Raw genomic sequence first — 22,217 nt, forward strand, 5'->3', positions numbered from 1 at the left:
CTGTGGAAAATAAGCAAAACTTTAAAATGTCATAACTTCATTATTTTACATCCGATTTTGATGAAATCAGCGTTATGCTAGTTTGATTTTTCCCTATTATTTTATTCAAATCAACATGCATTTTTCTGGGGTGGACTTGACCTTTAACTAACTTTAGTTTTGGGCAATAAATATCCTCACTTTTTCAGAAATTATTGTGATTTGAAAAATTTGGGGATTTAGAGTCCACTATGGGGCTTTGGGGATTTTCTTCAGCTTGGATCGACCTGCGGCGCCGCATATCATGCACGCTGTATACACCATAGTTTGCTGGTAAAAGTGGTGCACGCGATCGACTGACACAAAACGGTGAATAGATCTAGAGTCTGAGAACCTTTATCATTGACATTATCATTCGGTAGGTATATAAAAATTAAGTGAATATATCTATAACGGTACTGAATTTATATAATAAACTTTTTACTCCGTAGTTTTTAAAGTAATTTAATATTCTGGGCTCGACACGGACGGGGTTATGTTCTTGACGTTACTCTTCTATAAGAATCCACCCTCTTGTACAACTAGTGCGATTGCTTATGCACGCAAGTGAATGCGAGATATCACGTTTCCGTGATGCATGGATCCGAATTGCTCATGAGCCAAGTCGCTGAATACATGTATATATACGAAGGGGGCCCCATGTCTGGCACCTAACGATTTTACTTAAAGTCTAAGATTTAACACGAATTCTTTTTTTTTTTTCAAGAAATATTTTCACTCAGCCACAGACAAAAAAAGAGGTTATAACTTTTTGTTAACAAATTTTCGGCATTACTCCTATTTGTTTAAGATCAGTATGCTCGATCTGTAAATGAAAATCATAAGATCAGTATGCTCGATCTGTAATGAAAATCAAATGATCATAAGTCGAATCCCACTGGTTCCAATTTTTTCTGACTTATGATCATTTGATTTTCAAAACTGACTTACTTTGGCTGTCGCGCAACTTCACTTCCGTTTTATTCGAACTTAACACATAAACATATGGCCTTTGAGTCCCCTGTACACTAAGTACAGATCGAGCTAGAACTTCGGTCTCTGTATTTTGGTGAGTGGAGCCAACAGAGTTCAGCGGAACAACCAACATAACAGAGACCGAAGCTTTTGGTCTAGGCACAGACAAGCTTCAAATTGATGGGAATAAATATCAAATGTAATTTTCTCTGCTTTGTCATGTAAAATTGTATATTCATTCAGTGCCGATCGTCCTACAACACTTAAAGAAAATAACACGTTGGCGAGGAGAACCTTATTTTTCCATTAAAGAATTTTTGATGAGAATCATATGTAGACCAAGATATATTTTACCTCCAACTACTAAATTTAGCAATCTTTTTTTATTTGAAATAGAGCCTGAGTGAAAAACTGAACAAATCTGGCTTTTGAGTTTGATCATTATGACATTAGAGAGAGAGAGAGAGAGGGGGGGGGGGGTGAGCCTGGGGATCTAGAGAGACAAGATTTATGAATCAAAGCGTGTCACAACAATAAACAATTAACTGCTCTCAGTCTCATACATGGGGAAAATAATGATGTTATCAGAGAAAATTAGCTGCTGCAAATGTGCTTTGATTCCTTCTGCTTGTTTTTTTCCTTCTGTTTTGTCAAATAAAATGAACTCGAAGAGTGGTATAAACCAAATGATGCAAGTCTTCATTCATCCATTATGCGACCTATCTACTCTCATTGAGGCTTTGTTCAACCCATTGCTTTCAGCGTAACAGCGTCATGCAATGGATTGAACAGAGCCACAACTCGAGTAAGATTAGATCGCATAATGAACTCATGTGCATGCATCATTTGTATACTGTCAGTTTTTTTTTGTAATGATGCTTGAAAATATTTTTTTCTCCATTTTCTGCTAAACATGTTCACATGTGTGTTAACCAAAACCAGGTCCAAGTTCTGGTGAACTATAACTTGACTACTCCAGTGGAAGTCTGAATTACTGTATTTTTCTCTTGTTATCTACTTACCCAGTCTATAGTAACAAGATGTCTTAATCATGCCATCAATGACACTCACAAAACCTCGTAGGAAGCGATGCGTTCATCAACCAGAAGAAGCTCCATTTCCCGTCCCCATAGAAACGATCACTCACAAGCCGGCTGCCAACCGCCAATGGTTTTTCTACAACGCCCAGATGATTGAGAATGATGTCATTGTTCAGAAAGAGGGAGACATTGTGTTTTTGAGTAAGATGGTAAGAATGAGTTTATAAATATTTACATTAAACTAGCAAAAGATGAAACTAGAAGACAAACTTCTTGAGGTACTGTGTACAGGCAACCGTATGTATTATCTGTTCACAAGTGCAGTGCACTTGGTAATATATCATGCGGGTATGGTAGTGGATCATATTACCTTAAACACTTTTCATAATTGTAATGAGGTCAAACAAAATATTTTCTGAAAATTCATGAAACTTTTACCATATACTTGTACCTATAAGAAACTAAGATGTAATAGTTTGCTGAAATACATATATGTGTGTATTTTAAAACATCTGCTTAAAATTGCACCCTCTTTGCATATAACTGAATGTGTGCTTTCGTAACTATATAGTAACTATTTATTATTGTCTCGCCTGCATAGCAGAGCGAGACTATAGGCGCCGCTTTTCCGACGGCGGCGGCGTCAACATCAAATCTTAACCTAAGGTTAAGTTTTTGAAATGACATCATAACTTAGAAAGTATATAGACCTAGTTCATGAAACTTGAGCATAAGGTTAATCAAGTATAAGAGAAGATCCTGCTTGAGTTTCAGGTCACGTGACCAAGGTCAAAGGTCATTTAGGGTCAATGAACTTTGGTCAAGTTGGGGGTATTTGTTGAATTACTATCATAACTTTGAAAATTTATGGATCTAGTCCATGAAACTTGGACATAAGGTTAATGAGGTATTAGTGAACATCCTGCCTGAGTTTCAGGTCACATGACCAAGGTCAAAGGTCATTTAGGGTCAATGAACTTTGGCCAAGTTGGGGGCATTTGTTGAATTACCATCATAACTTTGAAAATTTATGGATTTAGTTCATGAAACTTGGACATTAGGTTAATCAAGTACCACTGAATATCCTGTGCGAGTTTCAGGTCACATGACCATGGTCAATGGTCATTTAAGGTCAATGAACTTTGGCCGTGTTGGGGGGTATTTGTTAAATTACCATCCTAACTCTGAAAGTTTATGGATCTAGTTTATAAAACTTGGACATAAGAGTAATCAAGTATCACTGAACATCCTGTACGAGTTTCAGGTCACATGACCATGGTCAAAGGTCATTAAAGGTCAATGAACTTTGGCCGTGTTGGGGGTATTTGTTGAATTACCATCCTAACTCTGAAGTTTATGGATCTAGTTCATAAAACTTGGGATATAAGAGTAATCAAGCATCACTGAACATCCCCTGTGAGTTTCAGGTCACAAAACCAAGTCAAAGGTCAGTTAAGGTCAATAAACTTAGGCCATGTTGGGGTAATTGTTGAAGTGCCATCATAACTTTGAAAGTTTATGGATAGAGTGAATGAAATGTGGACATGGGTGTAGTTGACAGTCTTAAGTCTCCGTTCAAATGTCATTTATGGTCAATGAACGTGGTATTATGTCATTATATGAATGGTGTTTTTGTGAATGATTATTTTATAGTAGTTTTCAAAGTTAGCACTGCTGCTATATTAAATTGCGTAATGCAGGCGAGACTGCCAGAGGCGTTCCACTTGTTATGTATCTAAATTTCAAAATTTCTAGATATTTTTGCATATTTGGTATATATTGTCACCAAAGTTTGGTTGAAATTAGCTGTGGAATGTGTTATTAAAAGCTTTGCCTGATATATGTTATGAGTTGTGATTGTCTTTCATGCAGGGTTTCTTTGGTAAAGGAATCCTATCAAGGAGTAAACCTGAACATCAATTCTTTGCCTCATCTTTTCAAGGAGCCCATAGGAGAAACTGTAAGTAGTTGAAAATGATGACAAATGCTGCATCCTGTTGCATAAAGACACTTATAATAATTCTTAATAATAATAATAATAGGCATTTATATAGCGCCATCTATCTAGAAATTTTCTATTCCGAGGTGCGATGTTATTATGATTACCCCGGCTTTAGCTGAAAGAATTAATCCTGCCGGGTAACCATTCACCTCACCTGGGTTGAGTGCAGCAAAATGTGGATAAATTTCTTGCTGAAGGAAATTACGCTAAGGCTGGGATTCGAACCCACGACCCTCTGTTTCAAAGTCAGAAGACTAATCTACTGGGCCACAACGCTCTATTTGTTATAACAACAAATGCACAATTTCTGTAACATATCAAGTTAACCAATCAAATGATTTCAGTAATTATTTAGCTTGTAATTGTTATTGCAAATTTATTATTATAATAAGTTTTATGAAACAGGCTCCTGGGTCACGTTTCATGCATCCAACGGTGACTTCACTGAAATCCGTGATCCTAATTGGCTGATTAGCATTGTTACCATGGGAGTTACCATTGGATGACAAAGTTAATATAATAGTATACGATTGTATAATGTCTTTCGAGGATCTAGCAAAAAATTTGGGTTATGAAGAGATATGAAATTGTAACTTTTTTCTCGGGGCAACTTTCTATTAATTTACTATTCTGTTTCCCCAAAATCATGTTTTCTTAAAGCTTGCACCTGACAGATTATTGTAATCTGAAGTTTGTTAAAAAAAAAAAAAATTGTCTGTGGGACAAATGTTTGTCCATGTTATGTAACTTGAGAGCACATGGTCAGAAAATGTCCTACCCTAGATCTTACTTTCATATCATACTTTCCTTCTTTGAACACTCATGCAGTTTATATCAAAATACATTTTCTGTAACTTTTATAAATTGAGAGAGCTCCTCATAATTAGTGTTGAAATGTTGCAAATATCAATATAAAAGATTTACTACAGTTTGTACATCTGGTTATCTTTGTTATTCAAATCATTTACACTTGTAAATTAATGTGAGCAATGTTATTATTTTGTTTATTATGATTTATTATAGTACCACCCAAAGAGCGGAGATTCCAACAGCAAAGATTTCAACAAGTACGCCAACACAAGTAAGTTTATTTTCTGGTACTTGCCCGTTTTTAATTCGAGAAATCTTTTTTTATTTTCATTTGCCATGAAACTGTTATTGCCCAAATTTTCAGAATGTATTTGTTTTTGTTGCATTGTTGGTGATTTATTTATTTTCAAATTTTGGTTGGATTATAAACCTACAACTAGTGAACATTTTTAAAAAGGGGAAACACATACGAGTATATCAATCCCAACTCTTTTCCATCAAATTAGAATTCTGTTTTCTGTTTCTTATGCAATTGTTGAACTTCCAGCCATATGTGGTTTATTTACACTTTTTTTAAAATCAGACTCAAAAACATTTGTTTTGGTGAAAAAAAATGAAGAGATTAGTTGTAAAATAAAATACAGCCTTTACCATTTTGAGAAAGAAATTTGATCAAATATCAGTGATGAAAATGTGCTGATTTTAAGTTCCAACTTCCCTGACCTTGTTTTATTATCCTTTTACAAAATTTGATTTGGAATCCCTCAAGTAATTAATTGATCAAAAACTTCAAAATAGCTTTACTCATGTTGTTATTTTTCAAACTAATTCACTGTACTCTCATATTACTCCTGTTTTGAATTTGCTGCACCGGCCCCTTTTCAAACAAACAAATAATTTTAAGATTTGTTGTGCTGATTTTGAGTCCATTCATGTGTCAGGACTTTCAATACAGTTTTATAAAAATCATTTTTGTCTCGCCTGCATAGAAGAGCGAAGGTTAAGTTTTTGAAATGTCATCATAACTTAGAAAGTGTATGGGCCTAGGTCGTGAAACTTGTACATAATGGTTATGGTTATTATTATTTTTGATATTATCATTATAATAATTCAAGGATATATATAGCATCTTTTCCATTTTGATTAAATGCTTAGAAAATACAAAAAAAAGTACAAGATAAGTACAAGAAAAGGCACATTACAATAGAGGAAAAATGTCTGTCTTCAATTCTAGTACCTACTGGTGAACAAATGCAATTTTAGGTTGCCCTCAATTTCAGGCTTAAAGATGTTGCAGAGTTTGAGTTCTTCAGCTCCTGTAGTAGTGAATTAAACAGGGCTGGTCTGGTATGAGCAAAGGCTCAATTGTCCCAGAATTTTTTTGATAGTGGAATATGACTTGATTGAGATGATCGCAGGATGCTTACTGGTTGGTACTGGCGTATTAGAGACTTGTTGTAATTGGGTGCGGATCCAATGATAATATGATATACTAGAAGTAAAATTTTAAAAACTATGCAATCCTTTATGGGCAACAAATTATTATGATTATTATTATCACCTTTGTAAGGTGATTATAATTAGTATTATTATTATTGTTGTTGATCTTATTGTCATTTATTATTATCATTATTGGAGACTTTTTTGTGATAAGCAATATACAGATAATTTTAATTATGATTTATTATCACATATGTATATTGTCCCATTTGGGATAATTGTAAAAAAATGGGCAGAGGACATTGGTGTTACTTTGTACACGAATATACACCTTTATATGACTTGAAAAATATACTGTCCTATTACATTTTCATTACTTGCTATTGAAATTAAGCAATCAGGGAAAAACTCCTTTTAGTCCATTATCTTGAAAATAGAGTTTACTAGGCTCTTCAATTTTTAATTAGTGCGTCCGAAGAAAATGAATGGAAATCATTTACATGGACATTACATTATGTTATATTTTCCAGGTATGAGAGACATCTTTCGTGGCAGAAGCAACTGTTATTGCAGCAAAGGCATCGCAATAATGAAGAGTCACTGGGATTAAAGAATAGTACGATTACTGAGGATTCCATGCAGAGCCCACCCTATAAGATAGCAAGTGGGTCTGCAAAACGAGTAAAGCGTGCAACAGTCTCCGAGCGCAACCATCGCGCAGGGATTACAACAACTGATTGTAAGAAGGAGCGGCCGGAATGGAGGTTGGTTCCAGAGAATGAGTGTGGGTTGGTGGTATCTTGCCAATCTGGAAGGGACAGCAGTCAAACAATGTCCTCAGAAAATCTCTTTGTATCTTCTACCCACCAGGCAAAGACTGAACCTATGCTGCAAAGCCCAATAAAGCTTCCTTCTAGTAATAGGCCTAAGCCTGGATACGTGGAAGGTAATGATTGGATTAGATCACCAAAGAGCCCTTTTGATGGAAATACGGAGAGTAGACAAGATGCGCAGGTTTCGTATCATCTTTCTGTTAAAGATTATCATCTTGGTACAGATGACTCTGTAGGGCGTAAGTTTGTCTTCCAATCTGAGGCTGCTGGTGTGAAGCACACCATCGGCTCTAGTGAACCAACTTCATCTTGCCTTCCATACTCTACTGATCAAAGTATTAAACATGACCGTAGTGAGAAGATGTTATCGTCAGGGCAATCTGGGTTGGTCTGGGACACAAAAGATGCAGACTGGGCTGAGCACACGGAAGTGCGGAGGGTAGAAGATGAAGGACATGGGGGAAAAGAGAACAATAAAGAACTCCTTGACAGTTCCAGGATTGAAACAAGTGCCTGGTCCTTGTCATCTTGGAGGACAGATCCTGCTGATTGGAATCAAGGTCAGGATGTTGATAGAGCCCAGTCCCACTCCCAGTCTTGCCAAAGGCGAGACGAGATTGGCTTCAGAGGAATCGGCCCTTCTCAAATTGCAGAGTCAGATTCTCTTTGCAATGACGGACAGGATGGAGGCGCTGATGGAGCAACAACAAGTGGATCCTACACTGGTCTTTCAGCACTTGGATTGGATCAGACATCCATTGAGGATGAGAAGAAGAGATCAAGTGGCCACCCATTTTTGAGTGAGGAATGGACCAGTGACCCTAGAGATTGGGATATGAATGAAGGAGACCAAGCCCTAGTCTCTAAAACCAAGGAACAGGATAACAGGAACTCTACTAAAGATCTAGGTTTTGACGATAGCTATGACCCAACTGAGGAGCAGAGTGAGGGTTTAGAGCCATCAACTTCAATGAACCCACAGGAAGCATCTTATTCTGATGAACAGTTGATAAGTGAAAGGATGAAAAGAGACTTTAGTGTCAGTGACCGTAAATACCATCCAGAGGAAGATGGTAAAGAAAGTTTAAGACGATTGAATAATGATGTCATGGAATCTTTCAAGCAAGACAAGGTGAACAAGTCATTAGGTAAGAGTTGTAGTGTTGAAATGAACTGCAAAGTACAGTGTGGGTAATCTGATAATCATTGACAAGAAATGAATTAAAAAACTTTGGAAGTCAAGCCAAGCTACGGAAACCTTATCTAATTAGCTATCAAACATTTTGAAGCTTATTGTGATCAATCTTTCTTGTGTTAGTTGTGAAAAAGATGTTCACAGTTTGACAAAAACGTGGTCTTCTCATGAAACGTAGAGAATCATTGCGGCAAGTCTATAATCAAACTATCAGCTAGCAATTATTGAATAGATCATGTGTAAAATAAGCATAAAAATTGTTCTTCCCACAAAGAGTACACCCTTATAATAAGATTTGGGCTTACCATTAACAAGTAGCAATACCCTTTTTAACTTGGCTTACAGAGATCTTGGACCAAAACTGATAAATAATACTCTGGGTAATACATTTTGACATAATCACCAAAAGTAGGCAATTTTCAGTATTTTGTTGCTGTTGATAGAACATTTTCAGGGATAGGTCTATGAATTATGTTGAAGTAATCGGAATTCAGTAATACACCACAGTACAATTTCATCGCAAAGCAAGAGTCAATGTAGCAGATACGAGCCTGGTTTAATGGAAATAATATGGGATGAAGGCCCTCACACAGTATCAATCCAAACATAGATGACTACAGTACGTCATAGGCTTTGTTGAACTCTGTGGCTCAAACCCACGATCAACTCTTGCTTCTAACAGTGCTTTCTGTGTGGTCATTCTGCTCAAGGTGTCAGTGGCTTGATTTGTTAGTGACTTGTTGATTTGTTACTAGTGCTAACAACCCTTCCACTAACAGCATGTCTGTGCGGTCGTTACAGGTGGGTATTCCTTTTAGTAATCACCACCCCATTTCTTTTTTTCTTGTATAGAGTTCTCTGTGGCTCCAGAAAGAGATTCCGAATCCGATCTTAGCAATATCAATGGTTCCTTTGTTGCTGTACCCACGCCAGTGGAGTTTGATGATGCCACCACAAGCCAGACAGAGAGCAATAATATTCTCAGTATCAAGGGAAAAGATGCTCACAAAAAGGTATGCCATTATGTCATGAAATTTCATGTGTATAAAGTGCTGTTTAGCTAGTTGCCTATTTGTTTATTACCCCATTTTGGCTCCACTTGTTTCTAGTGCTTTGTGCATTCAGGGAAGTAATCCTGCCGGCTATCCATGCACCTCACCTGGGTCGAGTGCAGCATGATGTGGATAAATTTCTTGCCGAAAGAAAACAAATCATGCAGAGGATTCTAAACCATGGATCTTATTGTAAGAGGAGTCAGACCGTATCGCCCCTTCTATTTATTTGTACAGACTTCTTTTATGTCAGATATCCATTCAGATAATAATGATAATGGTAATAATAGTAATGATATTAATGATATTTATAATAACAATGACAGGGTGCTACATAACTTTTTTGAAGCACTTGCCCAGTCGGGCAAGTAAATTTTCAAATAGTTGGAAAATACTTGCCCGAATATAGATTTCACTTGCCCGAAAAAATCCTTCTAAACAAAGTTTTATTGCTTCAACACAAGTTAAAGCCTTATAGTTTTACATACCATACCATTGACGGTTTTAAAAATACATTTTTCAACATGACTACTGATGTACCTTGTAGTTGTATTTATTTTTTTTTAATGATTTTTATCTTGAACATCATGACAAAATAAATGGTAAATATGCTCTTTAATTAATTTCCTAATCTCTTATATTTTCAATATATTTTGGAGGGGACTAGGACACACAATAAAAAAAGAGGAAATCACTGAAAATAACCAGAGACAAAAAAATTAAGAGAGGGGGAGAGAATGAAAGAAAAAAAGTAAGAAGAAAGACAGAATGGACGAAGAAATAAAGGAAGGAAGAAAGACAAAAAAAAAGAAATAAAGAAAGAAAGAGAGAGAGAGAATGGCTGCGGGGATGAGAAAGATGGAAAGATAGAAAGAAATGAAGAAAGAAGGGAAAGGAGGATGGAAATAAAAAAGAAAGAAAGAAAAAAAATGAGAGGAAGAGAAAGGAAGGAAAGAAAGGAATGAATAAAAGGAAAACAAGAAAGAAAAAAGGTAAACAGAAAGGAAGGAAAAGGGAAAGAAAGAAGACGAGAGAAAGGAAAGAAGGAAGAAATGAAGAAAGAAAAGGTATACGGATAGATGGAAGGAAGGAAAAAAACGAAAAGAAAGATACAACGAAAGACAGAAAGAAATGAAGGAAGGAATGAAGGAAATAGATGAATTAGGAAGGCAGAAAGAAAAAATAAGGAAGAAAAGAAAGGATGGATGGAAAAAAGAAAGATCAAAAGAACGAAAAAGAAAGGAATGAAGGAAAGAAAAAATGAAAGGGATGAAGTAAGGAAGAAAAAAAGACAGGAAGATAAGGTAAAGAATGGATGGGCGGAAGGAAGACAGTAAGAAAGAATGAAAGGAAGGGGAAAAAGAAGAAAGGATTAAAGAACGAGGTAAACAAAGGTTGGATGGAAGGAAGAAAGAAAAAAGATAGAAAGAAAAGAATGACAAAAAGAAAGACAGCTATTGTAACAGAAAAAATGAAAAGAAGGACATTTAAAGAAATAAAGAGAGATTCAAAAGAAGGAAAGATAGGCAGAAAGAAAGAAAATAGAGAGGAAGAAAGCTCAAACTATCCACTCAGAAATAAAGAAGAAAATTTATCAATTTCCTTAATTGGCTAAAAAAAATAGTTACGAAAGAAACCAGGTTTATCAACATACACACAAATGCATATGTGGGACTGTCAAACAATGTATTTCAGTGTGTGCGATACAGACGATCATTCGAAACCCGATCTTTTTGAAGCATCACAGAAGTGAAAATTTCTCCTTTTACTGCTTACAAATGACAGAGCTACCCCAATTTTTAGGAAATATGGACATTACAAGAATTTTCATTGGTAAGAAATGTGAATTTTGACAGTTCTGTGGGAGATTTCTTCCAGAGCAAACTTCGCTCGTGCAGCACCGTACTCCTTAGAAACTTAACTACATGCATGGCTGCGTGGACTAGGCGCTAGCTAGCTGGGTATGCTAGACTGCCATTGATTCTGTGTGTGTGTGTGTACGTCTCTGAGCTGTGTGTTTATTGCAGAAAATGGCGCAAATTTTGCAATTCAAATTATAAACTTTTTTGAAAGAAGAAATTAATGATATTGCTTTTTATTGTCTCTTTTTCTTTTCTATATTTTGATGGTGAAATATGGGGAATCTTTCTAAAATATAATTTCCATAGGAGAATTTTGCTTGCCCGATTCGGGCAAGCAGTTTTTGTCTTTGCTTCAAAACACTTGCCCGACTCTAACTTTTACTTGCCCCGGGCAATCGGGCAAGCGCTTATGTCGCACCCTGCAATGATAATGATGATGATAATGATAATATATAGTCATTATAATAATTATAATATCAATAGCAACAACAACAATAATAACTATGAAAATGGTAATAATAACAACGCCATTTTTACCCAGGGTAGCCACTTCACTTGTTAAAGACTTTTCTTCCAGCTGGCCCTGCTTAACATGATAATGTTATAATACCCCAGCTTTAGTGGGCTCCCTAGGTGCTTAAGAATTATTAAAGGAATTTCTTCCTACTTCCCCATTTACTTCACCAGGGGTGAGAGTGGCAAATATAGATAAGTGCCTTGGCAATGGATGCAGATGCTGCTGTGGGATTCGAACCCCGTACCTTGTGGTTCATAGCCTGGAGACTTATCTACCCGGGGATAACACCTCCTACAGATCGATCAGATACTCGGCCATGACCTTGTACATAGCATAGCTTTCTAATTGACAGCCATCAAATCATCATGTCTGCACAGAACTCTAATGTTTGGGCATTGAAGGAGATGCTGCATGGTTTGAGCTTCTTGACTGGAACAATGTTGTTATTGTCTGTATATTCCCATACTATAAGACCGAATGAGCCCAACTTTCTGTCATTATAGCTTATAAGCCAAATATAACATTCTTGTTGCATGGCAGAAAAGTTAACAAGTCTCTGAACACTCAAGATATCAAACTTTGAAAACTCACAATTTTTCACCTACATGTAAATATAAAATCTCTTAACGTTATTTAACTTGGATATTTTGTGTTAAGATATATTATTTTGTTCTTGTAGAATCGTGAAGTCAAGACAGGTCCAGTAAGGCACAATGACCCGTATCCTATCTTTGAACATCTTCAACTCAGCTATGAGGAGGTGAGCATGTATTCTGAATTCTCTTGTTGCAGCTAAGATCACCTCTTTTATTAACAATCTCCCTCAAAGTTTGTCAACATTTTGAGCCAATGTCACAAAGGAGAATGGGTTTAACCTAATAGCCATGGTGTAGTGGTTCTGACTCTCACCTTGTAAACAGAGGGTTGTGTGTTCAAATCCCACCGTGGTCTGACGTCCTTTGGCAAGGTGTTAATCCATATTTTGCCACTATGGACCTAGGTGCGAAATGGGTTACCCTGTAGAATGTGAAAGTCATTGTAGAATGTCCAGTACCTCAACTGACTGGAATACTCCCCAGGGAGTGGAGGATGTGCATACATCATGTGCGGGAATGACTGATTGAATCAAATGACCGGGGTAGTAATATATCTGTAAAGCACTTAGACACGTCGTTCCGATGTATTAAGCGCTATGTAAAAGCGGATTATTATTATTATTATTAAGCGAGAAGATCTAAAGATTAGAGATCTGGTCAACAGTAAATTTGTTTAAGAAGTAACCTTTATTGTTTTTAAGAAAGCAAGAACAAAAAATCATATGCACTTTTACCATTGACATCTCATGTTAGATTCCTCCAGGCTAAAAATAATATGATTTGAACAGATACAGAAAAATCAGACTAACAAACCTCTGAAAATTTGATCAATATCTGACAAGGAATAACAAAGTTATGGCATCTTTATGATTAATGCATTATTCCAGTGAAACGGTTCTAGGCATGTCTTCATGAATATTCATTGAGCAAATTGATGATGTCATGTCCCAACTTGTTCTTTTGTATTTTGTTTAATGAAAGTAGGTTTATTCAAAATTTTTCCTTCAAGAAATTAAAAAAATTGGATTGACAACTGATTAAGTGCATTAGACATTCATTGTTGCATTATAAGGGAGACATATCATTCACATATGTATAAAAAAAATTATGATTTCATATAATAACATAAGAAAAAGGAAAGTGGGGATGTGACATCATCAGCCCACCTAATGAAAAATTATGATGTGCCTATAACTTTGTTCACAATATTTTGCTAAAATTCAAAATTCAATAACTGCTATTTGTTATCAGATTTTGATGAATTTTCAGCATTTTGCTCTGTGAATTTTACTCTATTTATTAATAACCATGTTCCTCATCTGCTCATCACCATCTTCCTCTTTCATATCTACTTTTTTGTTGCATTATAACTATAATTTTTACAGTAATAATAATTCATCTTTTTACATCTTTTTTTTTATTCTTTTATATTATTTATAGGCCTTCTTCTTGTCATATGGACTTGGATGTTTGAATCTGAAAAACACTAATAAGGTAAAGATCATTTTTCATGAAACCATTCCCAAAGTTCTTTTACATTTATTCAAGTGAATTCTGAAATATTCAGCGTAATTTATATCTGAAGCTTCTAACAACCTTGAATTATGTGGGCAGTCTTTAGACCAAGCAATCAATCATTTGTAAATGCATGAAAAAATGTACCTGTTTTGTAAAGCATCAAATATGTGAAACAGCTATGAGACTGGAGAGATGTCTGTCCTTGTAAGCAAAATTCTAGTTGCAGGTATGAACAAAGGAATCTTACAAGAAGATGATTTACATCAATTATCGGGGCGATTCCATGCTAGAAAAATCAGCCATTTTCGCAACATTTTCCAACCTACTGTCCTAACAAATGAGGAACTTCAATATGTTTTGTACGGTAGTAATAATAAAGTACTACTTGGTAGTCATATAAAAAAATGACAACCAACCAAAATATGTTGTCCATTGGTGAAGGAGAGGTGAAAATGTTGCGTGTCGTTCGGGACATTTCTGAGTCCCGAACGACACACAACATTTTCACCTTTAATGCACTTATAATCAAACAAATTTTTTGATAATCAGTTTTTCACATGAATATCCACTATAACTTTATTATGGACCAAAACTTAATTTCTACTGCTCAAGCAATCCACTAAGAGACCAAAAATAAAAAGAGAAATAAAATAGAAATGGAAGCAGCAATGGAGTCTTCCTAAATGTACATGGGTATTATGTTCATCAATTTTCATTTTTGTGACTGTTTCATATTCAAGGAACAAATGGACCTAACCGAGATGTGGAGAACGTTCCGTCGCCACCAGCCAAGCTTTGTGGCTAACTATATCGTTTATCACTTCTTCAGAAGCAAGGGATGGGTGCCTAAGACGGGGCTCAAGTTTGGAGCAGATTTCAGTGAGTACATAATATACCTTACAAATTAGGACTGTTAGATGGGGTGATGATATTCAAAATATTGTGCCATTTAATTTCAATGAATGGGAAATCTTGAGCCCATCTTACTAAGATTTGATTTTGCAACTATAGAAATCCAGTGACTTCAATATTGAGAAAGTTTGAATCCATTGAAAGTATTTTCTAAAGATGGTGTACACTACTCTTAAGGCCACCGCACAGCTTACGACTGTTCGCGATCCGATTTCGGAACAAATCGCATTTTGCTTGTTTTCTGAAAATGTGAATGGAACATATCATTTTATTTGAGGTTAAAATTGATTGAAAGAATACTAATATAACCGTTTTGAAAGATTGCAAGCCTTTATTTTGGAGTTAAGGCCAAATTCGTACGACTGCTATGACGTCATTACGACTAGATATTAAATTTGCTTTTATTCTAAGAAGGATGATAGCATAGTCACAGATTTGAACATAGGTATTGGTACGATAATTTCGAACATATCTTCCATATATTCCATATCTTCCATATATTCCATATCTTCACAATAACATTGTCTTTTTTTTCAGTCCTGTACAAGAAGGGTCCACCTTTCTACCATGCGAGTTACTGTGTATATGTCTTTATGGTCAATGAGGAGGATATTGATCAGCATGGTGTCCATAAGATAAACTGGTCTTCCCTGATGGGTAGGGACCGTGTCATCGAAAATGCTGCAAAGGTCAGTCATACTAATAATAATAATACCAACATGCTTATATTGCGCATATCACTGCCAAATGCGTCCCTACGCGCTTAATTGGATATTATAACCCTGGCTTTAGCCCCGCAGCCTTTTACAGCGCGGTGGAATTTCAAGGAATAAATTCATGCCAGGTACCCATTTACCTCACCTGCCATGTGCAGCACAATGTGGATAAATTTCTTGCTGAAGGAAATCACGCCATGGCTGGGATTCGAACCCACGACCCTCTGTTTCAAAGTCCGAAGACTAATCCACTGGGCAACAACGCTCCACACTAAGCTAGCTGCAGTAATTACGTGCAGGAAAATGCTGCAGATTACAATAAATTCTGTCTTAGGTCAAGTTCAGCCTATAACAATAAGTTGATTTAAATGAAAAGAAATTTACCAAACGAGCCTATCACTGGAACGTTTATCAAAATCAGATGTAAAATAAGACAATTATATAATTTCAAAGCTCTGTTTGTTTTCATAACATAATTTTCATAACATGATAATATACATTGTGTACAGGCATGCCAGGATCCGGTGACCGGGGAAATAATATGTACAGCGCTTAGAGACACAATGTGATAAAGCGTTACATAAATGTAACTGCTATTTTTGTTTTATGCCCCGTATGAGTAATATGCAAATGAGAGAGAGCCAATAATGTCACCCGGTCACCATTTCTTTAATATTTTACTAAATGAAATGTAGATTAATTCTGTTTTTGGAGAATGAACAATATGGAAGCACTTTCATTGAATCACAATATGTGTTTTATAACAACAGCAATTCTACATATTCACAGAGAAATGAATCATGTTTCATGCTGTAATGAAAAAAAAATATATAGAAATATTTCATTTCATACAATGACATACCAACAATATAGTGAGTGGGGAGGTTATTAATTCCATCTTTTGCATATGGCTTGTTGTGCATATAACTGTAAAATAATGATAATAATAATATAGGTATATATACCCAAGGAAGCCATTTCAGTTCTGAAAACTGTTCTCCCAGCGAGCCCTGCTATTATTATTATTATCAAAAATGAAGTAAAGTTTGAAATTGTCATCCATTTTTCAATAGTCCCTCTTGCTGCAGATGACATACATTCTCTTTTTGTGTTAATTTTCTTTGATATTTACCTGAGAAGATTTTGATCTTGGTCGCTTCCTGTCTGTGCCACACATCCACCACGCAATGGACACTAGTCGTACATGTTTCCACATAATAATAATACATAACATTTATAAGGCGCTTACTACTGGACAGGTGTTTCTAAGCGCACTGTGTTTTGTTTATGGTTTGAACTTGGGATTAAAAGAAAAGAAAGAAAAAAAAATGTGGCAGGGGAAAATGTCACAGCTAATACAACTAAACTAATAATTAAAAATCAAAACTGGTGTGCACCTCCAATTGACCAACCCACAACTGTGAATCATCTATCTAACAGGTAGGTTTTGAGTAGGGTTTTGAACTGATTCACAGACTTGGCATTATGAATGTAAGATGGTAGCTTATTCCAAAGGGAAGGGGCAATTGTGGAAATGAAGTCATTGTTGGTCTTTGAATTAATCATGCCATTTTGACTTACTTTTGTTTGTATCTTTAAAGTTACATGAATTAAATTGAATTGTGTGATTTTGTTTGACCATGACAGGAGCTGATGTTCTGCTTCGTGATCAAGCCCAGCAAGTTGCGTCAAAAGGACCTGGAATCCCCTGCATGCATCCCACAATTCAAGGTTCAGGAGATGCTGATGAAAAGATGGGTTCCTTCTCGTGGAAGACAACAAAATCAGATGGATGAAGAAGTAACTTAGCAATCCTTGTACATGTCAGAAGAGTAAAATGCAGGGAAGGGTCAAGTTAAATGCTAGTAAATCACATTGACCTGTAATTTCAAGAGAATGGTTTCAAAATCATGAATAATAATTGTTCCCACACCATAATAGATACAGGTCTGGTAAGTTCTAATGTAGTTTATTTGAACTAAACGCTGTGAAAGAATTAAATCGGAGAACACTGACTAAGTAAAAGTGAACAGATTACCGGTAGCACATGTAGGCATGTGTATTATAATAACCAGGTAAAAACAAATTTCTTCTTTAATTAAAAAGTGTGTTATAATTTGAAGTTCAAATTCTTTAGGATAATAATGATTTGCCGTATGTGATTTTGAAAACCCACATTCTTTTTTGTTTTGTATGTGATATCTGTTTTAAAAGTTGTCTCCTTGTTATGTGTTTTCATTTGATAAGGAAATAAGACGAACTTCAGATTGTTCATGTAGATCACTATGGATCAAATGAAGATCGATTGATTGAACATTGTTTTCATTTCAGGGCAAGTCCAAGGGAATGTCCCCTCAGATGTCAAAAAATCATCTTGACTTAATACAATTGCTATGACACTGTAGCCAAAGAGTTAAATAATTTATTTCCAAAAAAACAATATCTAAATTCTGCAAATTGCGCAAAAATTTGTGCTCTCATTTAATTATAACAGCACACTTTGTATGGGACATTAATCTGAAAATATTCATCTAAAATCAGTTGAATTTATTTTTGATCTAGTTCTTTTATGAATGAGGACCCTCAATTGTCTGGTTTAATTTGCAATTGGTAAGAAAGGATCAGCTCATTAATTATGCATATTTATGTGATTTTCTGGAACCACGTGTCCCCATAGGTAAGGATTTGAGTATGTACATTTTTTAGCTTTTTCTTAATCTTTAAATATCAAACATTGACATACCCCCCCCCCCTCCACAAAGTTTGAAGGGGGTATGTAGGAATCAGCATACGGTCCAGCAGGTGGCAATCAGTCGGACCATTGTATTTGCACTTCAAACTACCTCCTCAATTTTTAACAAATTGTCATGAAATTTGGAACTCACATTAGTCTTTAGGTAAAGATGTACAAGACACATTTCTGTGTGTGTCAGAAATCGTGTTGCCAAAAACATATAGCAAAAATTGGGTAAAAATATTGTGGTTCAAACTACTTCATCAGTTTTCAACCAATTCCATTAAAATTTCGTTTACAGATTGGATTTGAGGTAAAAATGTGCAAGACACATTTTTTGTGTATGTCGAAAATCATGTTGCCATGGTTACAACATATATCATGAAATTGGGTTAAAGTCTTGTAGTTCAAACTACTTGATCAGTTTTCAACCAATTCTAATGAAATTTGGCTTACACATTGGATTTTAGGTAAATATGTGCAAAGCACATTTCTGTGTGTGTGTCAGAAATCATGTTGCCATGGTAACAGCATATATACCAAAAATAAGATTTAAAAAATCTTGCAACTCGAACTACATCCTCAACTTTTAATGAATTCTCATGAAATTTGGCTTACACATTGGATTTGAAGTAAAGCTACACAAGCTACATGTAGTAACCTTGACTTCTAATGCTCCACCTCCCCCCCCCCCCCCCCCCCGAGTGACAAGAATCAAAATACCCCTGGAGGCCGGGACTATTAAATTTTAACCATGTCTTACCCTAATTCACCCCTTGCGTGTAACTGGTACCATAACATTATCCTCTCTCCCATGAAGTCACTGCTGAAATCCTTAAGATAAAGTTAAAATGCTACACTAAAATTACTATTCCTGCCCTCTCATGCATCAAATTCCAATGAATACCTCATAGTATTTGCTCAAGTTACTGAACATGTTCATAATTGATCATTACTATATCACAACACCTTTGACTGTGCAAGTTCTAAAGGACTCTCCTCTAAAAAAACTGGGAAAAAATTGAAGGCTTATTTCTACCCAGCCTAATTTCTGTACCCTTCATATAAGTGGGCAGTGCTCACACGAGCATGTTTAGTTTTCCATCATTTTGGTGTCATTTGAAAGTTGAGATTACTTTCTAAAGCCCTTTTCCCCAAAGTGATATTTTTTTGGTAGCCATTTCTAAATTGTATAGTTTTTTTGAGATGCACTGTATAATAACACAGCTAAATCCAAATGCTCTGAATATTTTTCAGAGGTTGAAATTCTTAAGGTGCAGGATATCTTGGGCTTGCCCTTCTTTATTGTCTTTCTATAACTTCTCATCCAGTCTGAACTGTATATGTCACAATTTCATATTTCTATTCTTAACAAAATGTTATACATATGTATGTGTGTGTGTATGTATGCATGTCTGTATGTTTATAAATCATGCATTGTACATAATCTGATATATTTTTCCTCATTGTATAGAGATTATATTACAAATGCCAATTTATTCTCTGACACGAACGAGCAGTTGAAAAGAAATTATTATATTTTCGTAATGTTTGAAATATCATGTACAGTCCACTAATACATGCATATTTTAATTATAGAATCTATACAGAATGGTTTGCTGAAAATTTGCTTGTCAACTGGTTTTTCCATCAGTTTGGTCAGTTAACGGGGAAACCATGTAAAGTGAATATTGCTTTCAGATGTGCAGTTCTTAAGTTTATAGATCGAGTGATTGATTGGTATTTTAAAAGTATTGGTTATTCTTGTAATTCACCGTTTCATTACTCTATGGTTTGTAGTTAAGCATATTTCATCTAATTGCTAATTTTGAGTACCGGTAGTGGTAGTTTTTGTTCATTGATGTTCTAGTTTCATTTTATATAATCTTGCCATTGTAATTGTCGCTTTATTACTGTATCACGTGTGTGAAGTCTCATTTGTAGTCCAAGTGACGCTAAAGATATTTGGCCATGGATGCATGAAATCATGTTTGTTATCTTTTTTTTTCATTGACACCTATCATCATCTAGGGTTAGAAGACAATTATTTTACTCTTTCATTGTAACTACTCTCAATGTATTGTGCTTTATATCTTTATTGAAAAAGGCACTATAGAAATTTTATTAGTAGTATTGTTATTATTTTATGTGGAGCGTTGTGGCCCAGTGGATTAGTCTCCGGACTTTGAAACAGAGGGTCGTGGGTTCAAATCCCAGCCATGGCGTAGTTTCCTTCAGCAGGATTTTTATCCACATTGTGCTGCACTCAACCCAGGTGAAGTGAATGGGTACCTGGCAGGAATTTATTCCTTGAAATGCCGAGTGCTGGAAAGACTGCTTGAGCTACAGCCAGGGTAATAATATCCAAGTCCTTTGGAAGCGCATAGAGACGATATTCATAATGTGTTATGCGCTATACAAGAACTGACTATTATTATTATATATATCAATTACATTCATAATATAAGCCCTTTACATTGAGAATGAAATTGATAAATCCATATGGTGATATTTCAAAGTTTTGATTAAACTATAATAAAACCTGTGAAACCACATGAATTGTATAAAATAGAAAAATCAAAGAAACTGATTGATCAGTGAAAGTTTTAGATTGAATAAATGATGAAAAAGTTTTGTGCATTGGAATGTTGAGATCATTTAGTAAAATGGCAATTTGACCAATATGTGTGATGTCACATATTAAGTATATGTTTCAGTTGTTATGATTAGGTTAATGAGTAGCCCAAACGTACCAAAAATCAAATCAGATATATCTTTTCAGGTTTTTAATTGGGGCTCTGGCCTCAAATTTTTATACTGTCATAAAAGCCTGGCCTTTTCTGACAGTATGAAAATTTTGCTGGTCACTGATTCCATAGTGAGAATGAAGTTATTTATGATTTACCATTGTTGCGCCTCCCTCATAAAACCATGGACCAAGGATGGAGGCCTTTAAATTTTGTTGATTGCATATATAGGGATAAAAATAATTTGTTATGTGATTTACTAACTCTCATGTCAGATCGCATAGCGTGGTGTACCATTGTTTATTCATTCTCAGATGCATACTACAAGTAGTACGTAGTAGTAGTAGTAGTAGTAGTAGTAGTAGTAGTAGTAGTAGAAGTAGTAGTAGTAGTAGAAGTAGTAGTAGTAGTAGTAATAGTAGTAGTAGTAGTAGTAGTAGTAGTAGTAGTAGTAGTAGTAGTAGTAGTAGAAGTAGTAGTAGTAGTAGTAGAAGTAGTAATAGTAGTAGTAGTAGTAGTAGTAGTAGTATTAGTAGTAGTAGTAGTAGTAGTAGTAGTAGTAGTAGTGTAGCCCGCCTCGACCCTTTAAATGAAGAGAAAAGACAGACACGTGTTATTTCTTGGTAAAAGTAACAGTAGAATGCCCTTCTCACAAAGTGTGGTCAAACTCCTGCAGTATCTGGACTCTTCGATTATGTTACAGGGGTAACCATCATTACCAATAGAGGGACTGCCAGGTGTGCTAATTAAAGGCCTGCTTGTACCTTTGTGTACTTTGTGGGCCTGCCCACACTCTCCCCCCGAAAAAATAAGCTGGCCGGTTCATTTTCATGGTACCCTATCATCATCAACTTTCAATACAATGTACGATAACGGTTTCAATACAACAGTTTAAACAAAAATATGCATGTATTCAAATAAACGCTTGCACACCTAGAGTAGTCATCTGGTATCAAAAGAATGAGAGAACTCATTTCTGTGGCAGAGTCAAAAGGAAAAAAAATAAAAAATTCACTTCCTCATGGAATTATTCCATTTCAGAGGTCTGGAAGAAGAAAAGAGGCCTTCCTTTCTTATCCAAGCAACTTTTACAGTTGTTTCAAGTAATAATTTTTCCGTCGCAGTATCTGCGTACTCTCCGTAATTACCCTGAAAGTCACCCATGCTACCCTAACATTACCTTTTAGCAGGACTTTTCACTATCGGTACAATCCAGCACAAAAGATAACCAGAGGACTCTCTAGAACATG

The 22,217-nt window shown here is 35.6% G+C and overlaps 1 protein-coding gene across 1 annotated transcript; it reads left to right on the plus strand.

The window, feature by feature from the left end:
* Positions 1–294: 294 nt before the first annotated feature.
* LOC129261639 (uncharacterized) lies at positions 295–20,872 on the plus strand. The gene is made up of 11 exons (XM_054899700.2): positions 295–397; positions 2,020–2,242; positions 3,906–3,993; positions 5,059–5,116; positions 6,816–8,266; positions 9,166–9,326; positions 12,424–12,504; positions 13,781–13,834; positions 14,599–14,737; positions 15,308–15,459; positions 17,134–20,872. The coding sequence occupies exons 2-11, from the start codon at positions 2,045–2,047 to the stop codon at positions 17,293–17,295; spliced, it is 2,544 nt and encodes an 847-aa protein (XP_054755675.2). The 5' UTR covers positions 295–397; positions 2,020–2,044; the 3' UTR covers positions 17,296–20,872.
* The last annotated feature ends 1,345 nt before the right edge of the window (positions 20,873–22,217 follow it).

The sequence above is a fragment of the Lytechinus pictus genome, chromosome 1 (genome assembly GCF_037042905.1).
Source record: "Lytechinus pictus isolate F3 Inbred chromosome 1, Lp3.0, whole genome shotgun sequence".
Lineage (NCBI taxonomy): Eukaryota > Metazoa > Echinodermata > Echinoidea > Temnopleuroida > Toxopneustidae > Lytechinus > Lytechinus pictus.

Coding starts and splice junctions, on each gene's coding strand:
- LOC129261639 (XM_054899700.2), top strand. CDS start 2,045: ATGCCATCAATGACACTCACAAAACCTCGTAGGAAGCGATGCGTTCAT. Junction 12,505..13,780: donor TTCAACTCAGCTATGAGGAG/GTGAGCATGTAT, acceptor TATTATTTATAG/GCCTTCTTCTTGTCATATGG. Junction 15,460..17,133: donor TCATCGAAAATGCTGCAAAG/GTCAGTCATACT, acceptor TGACCATGACAG/GAGCTGATGTTCTGCTTCGT.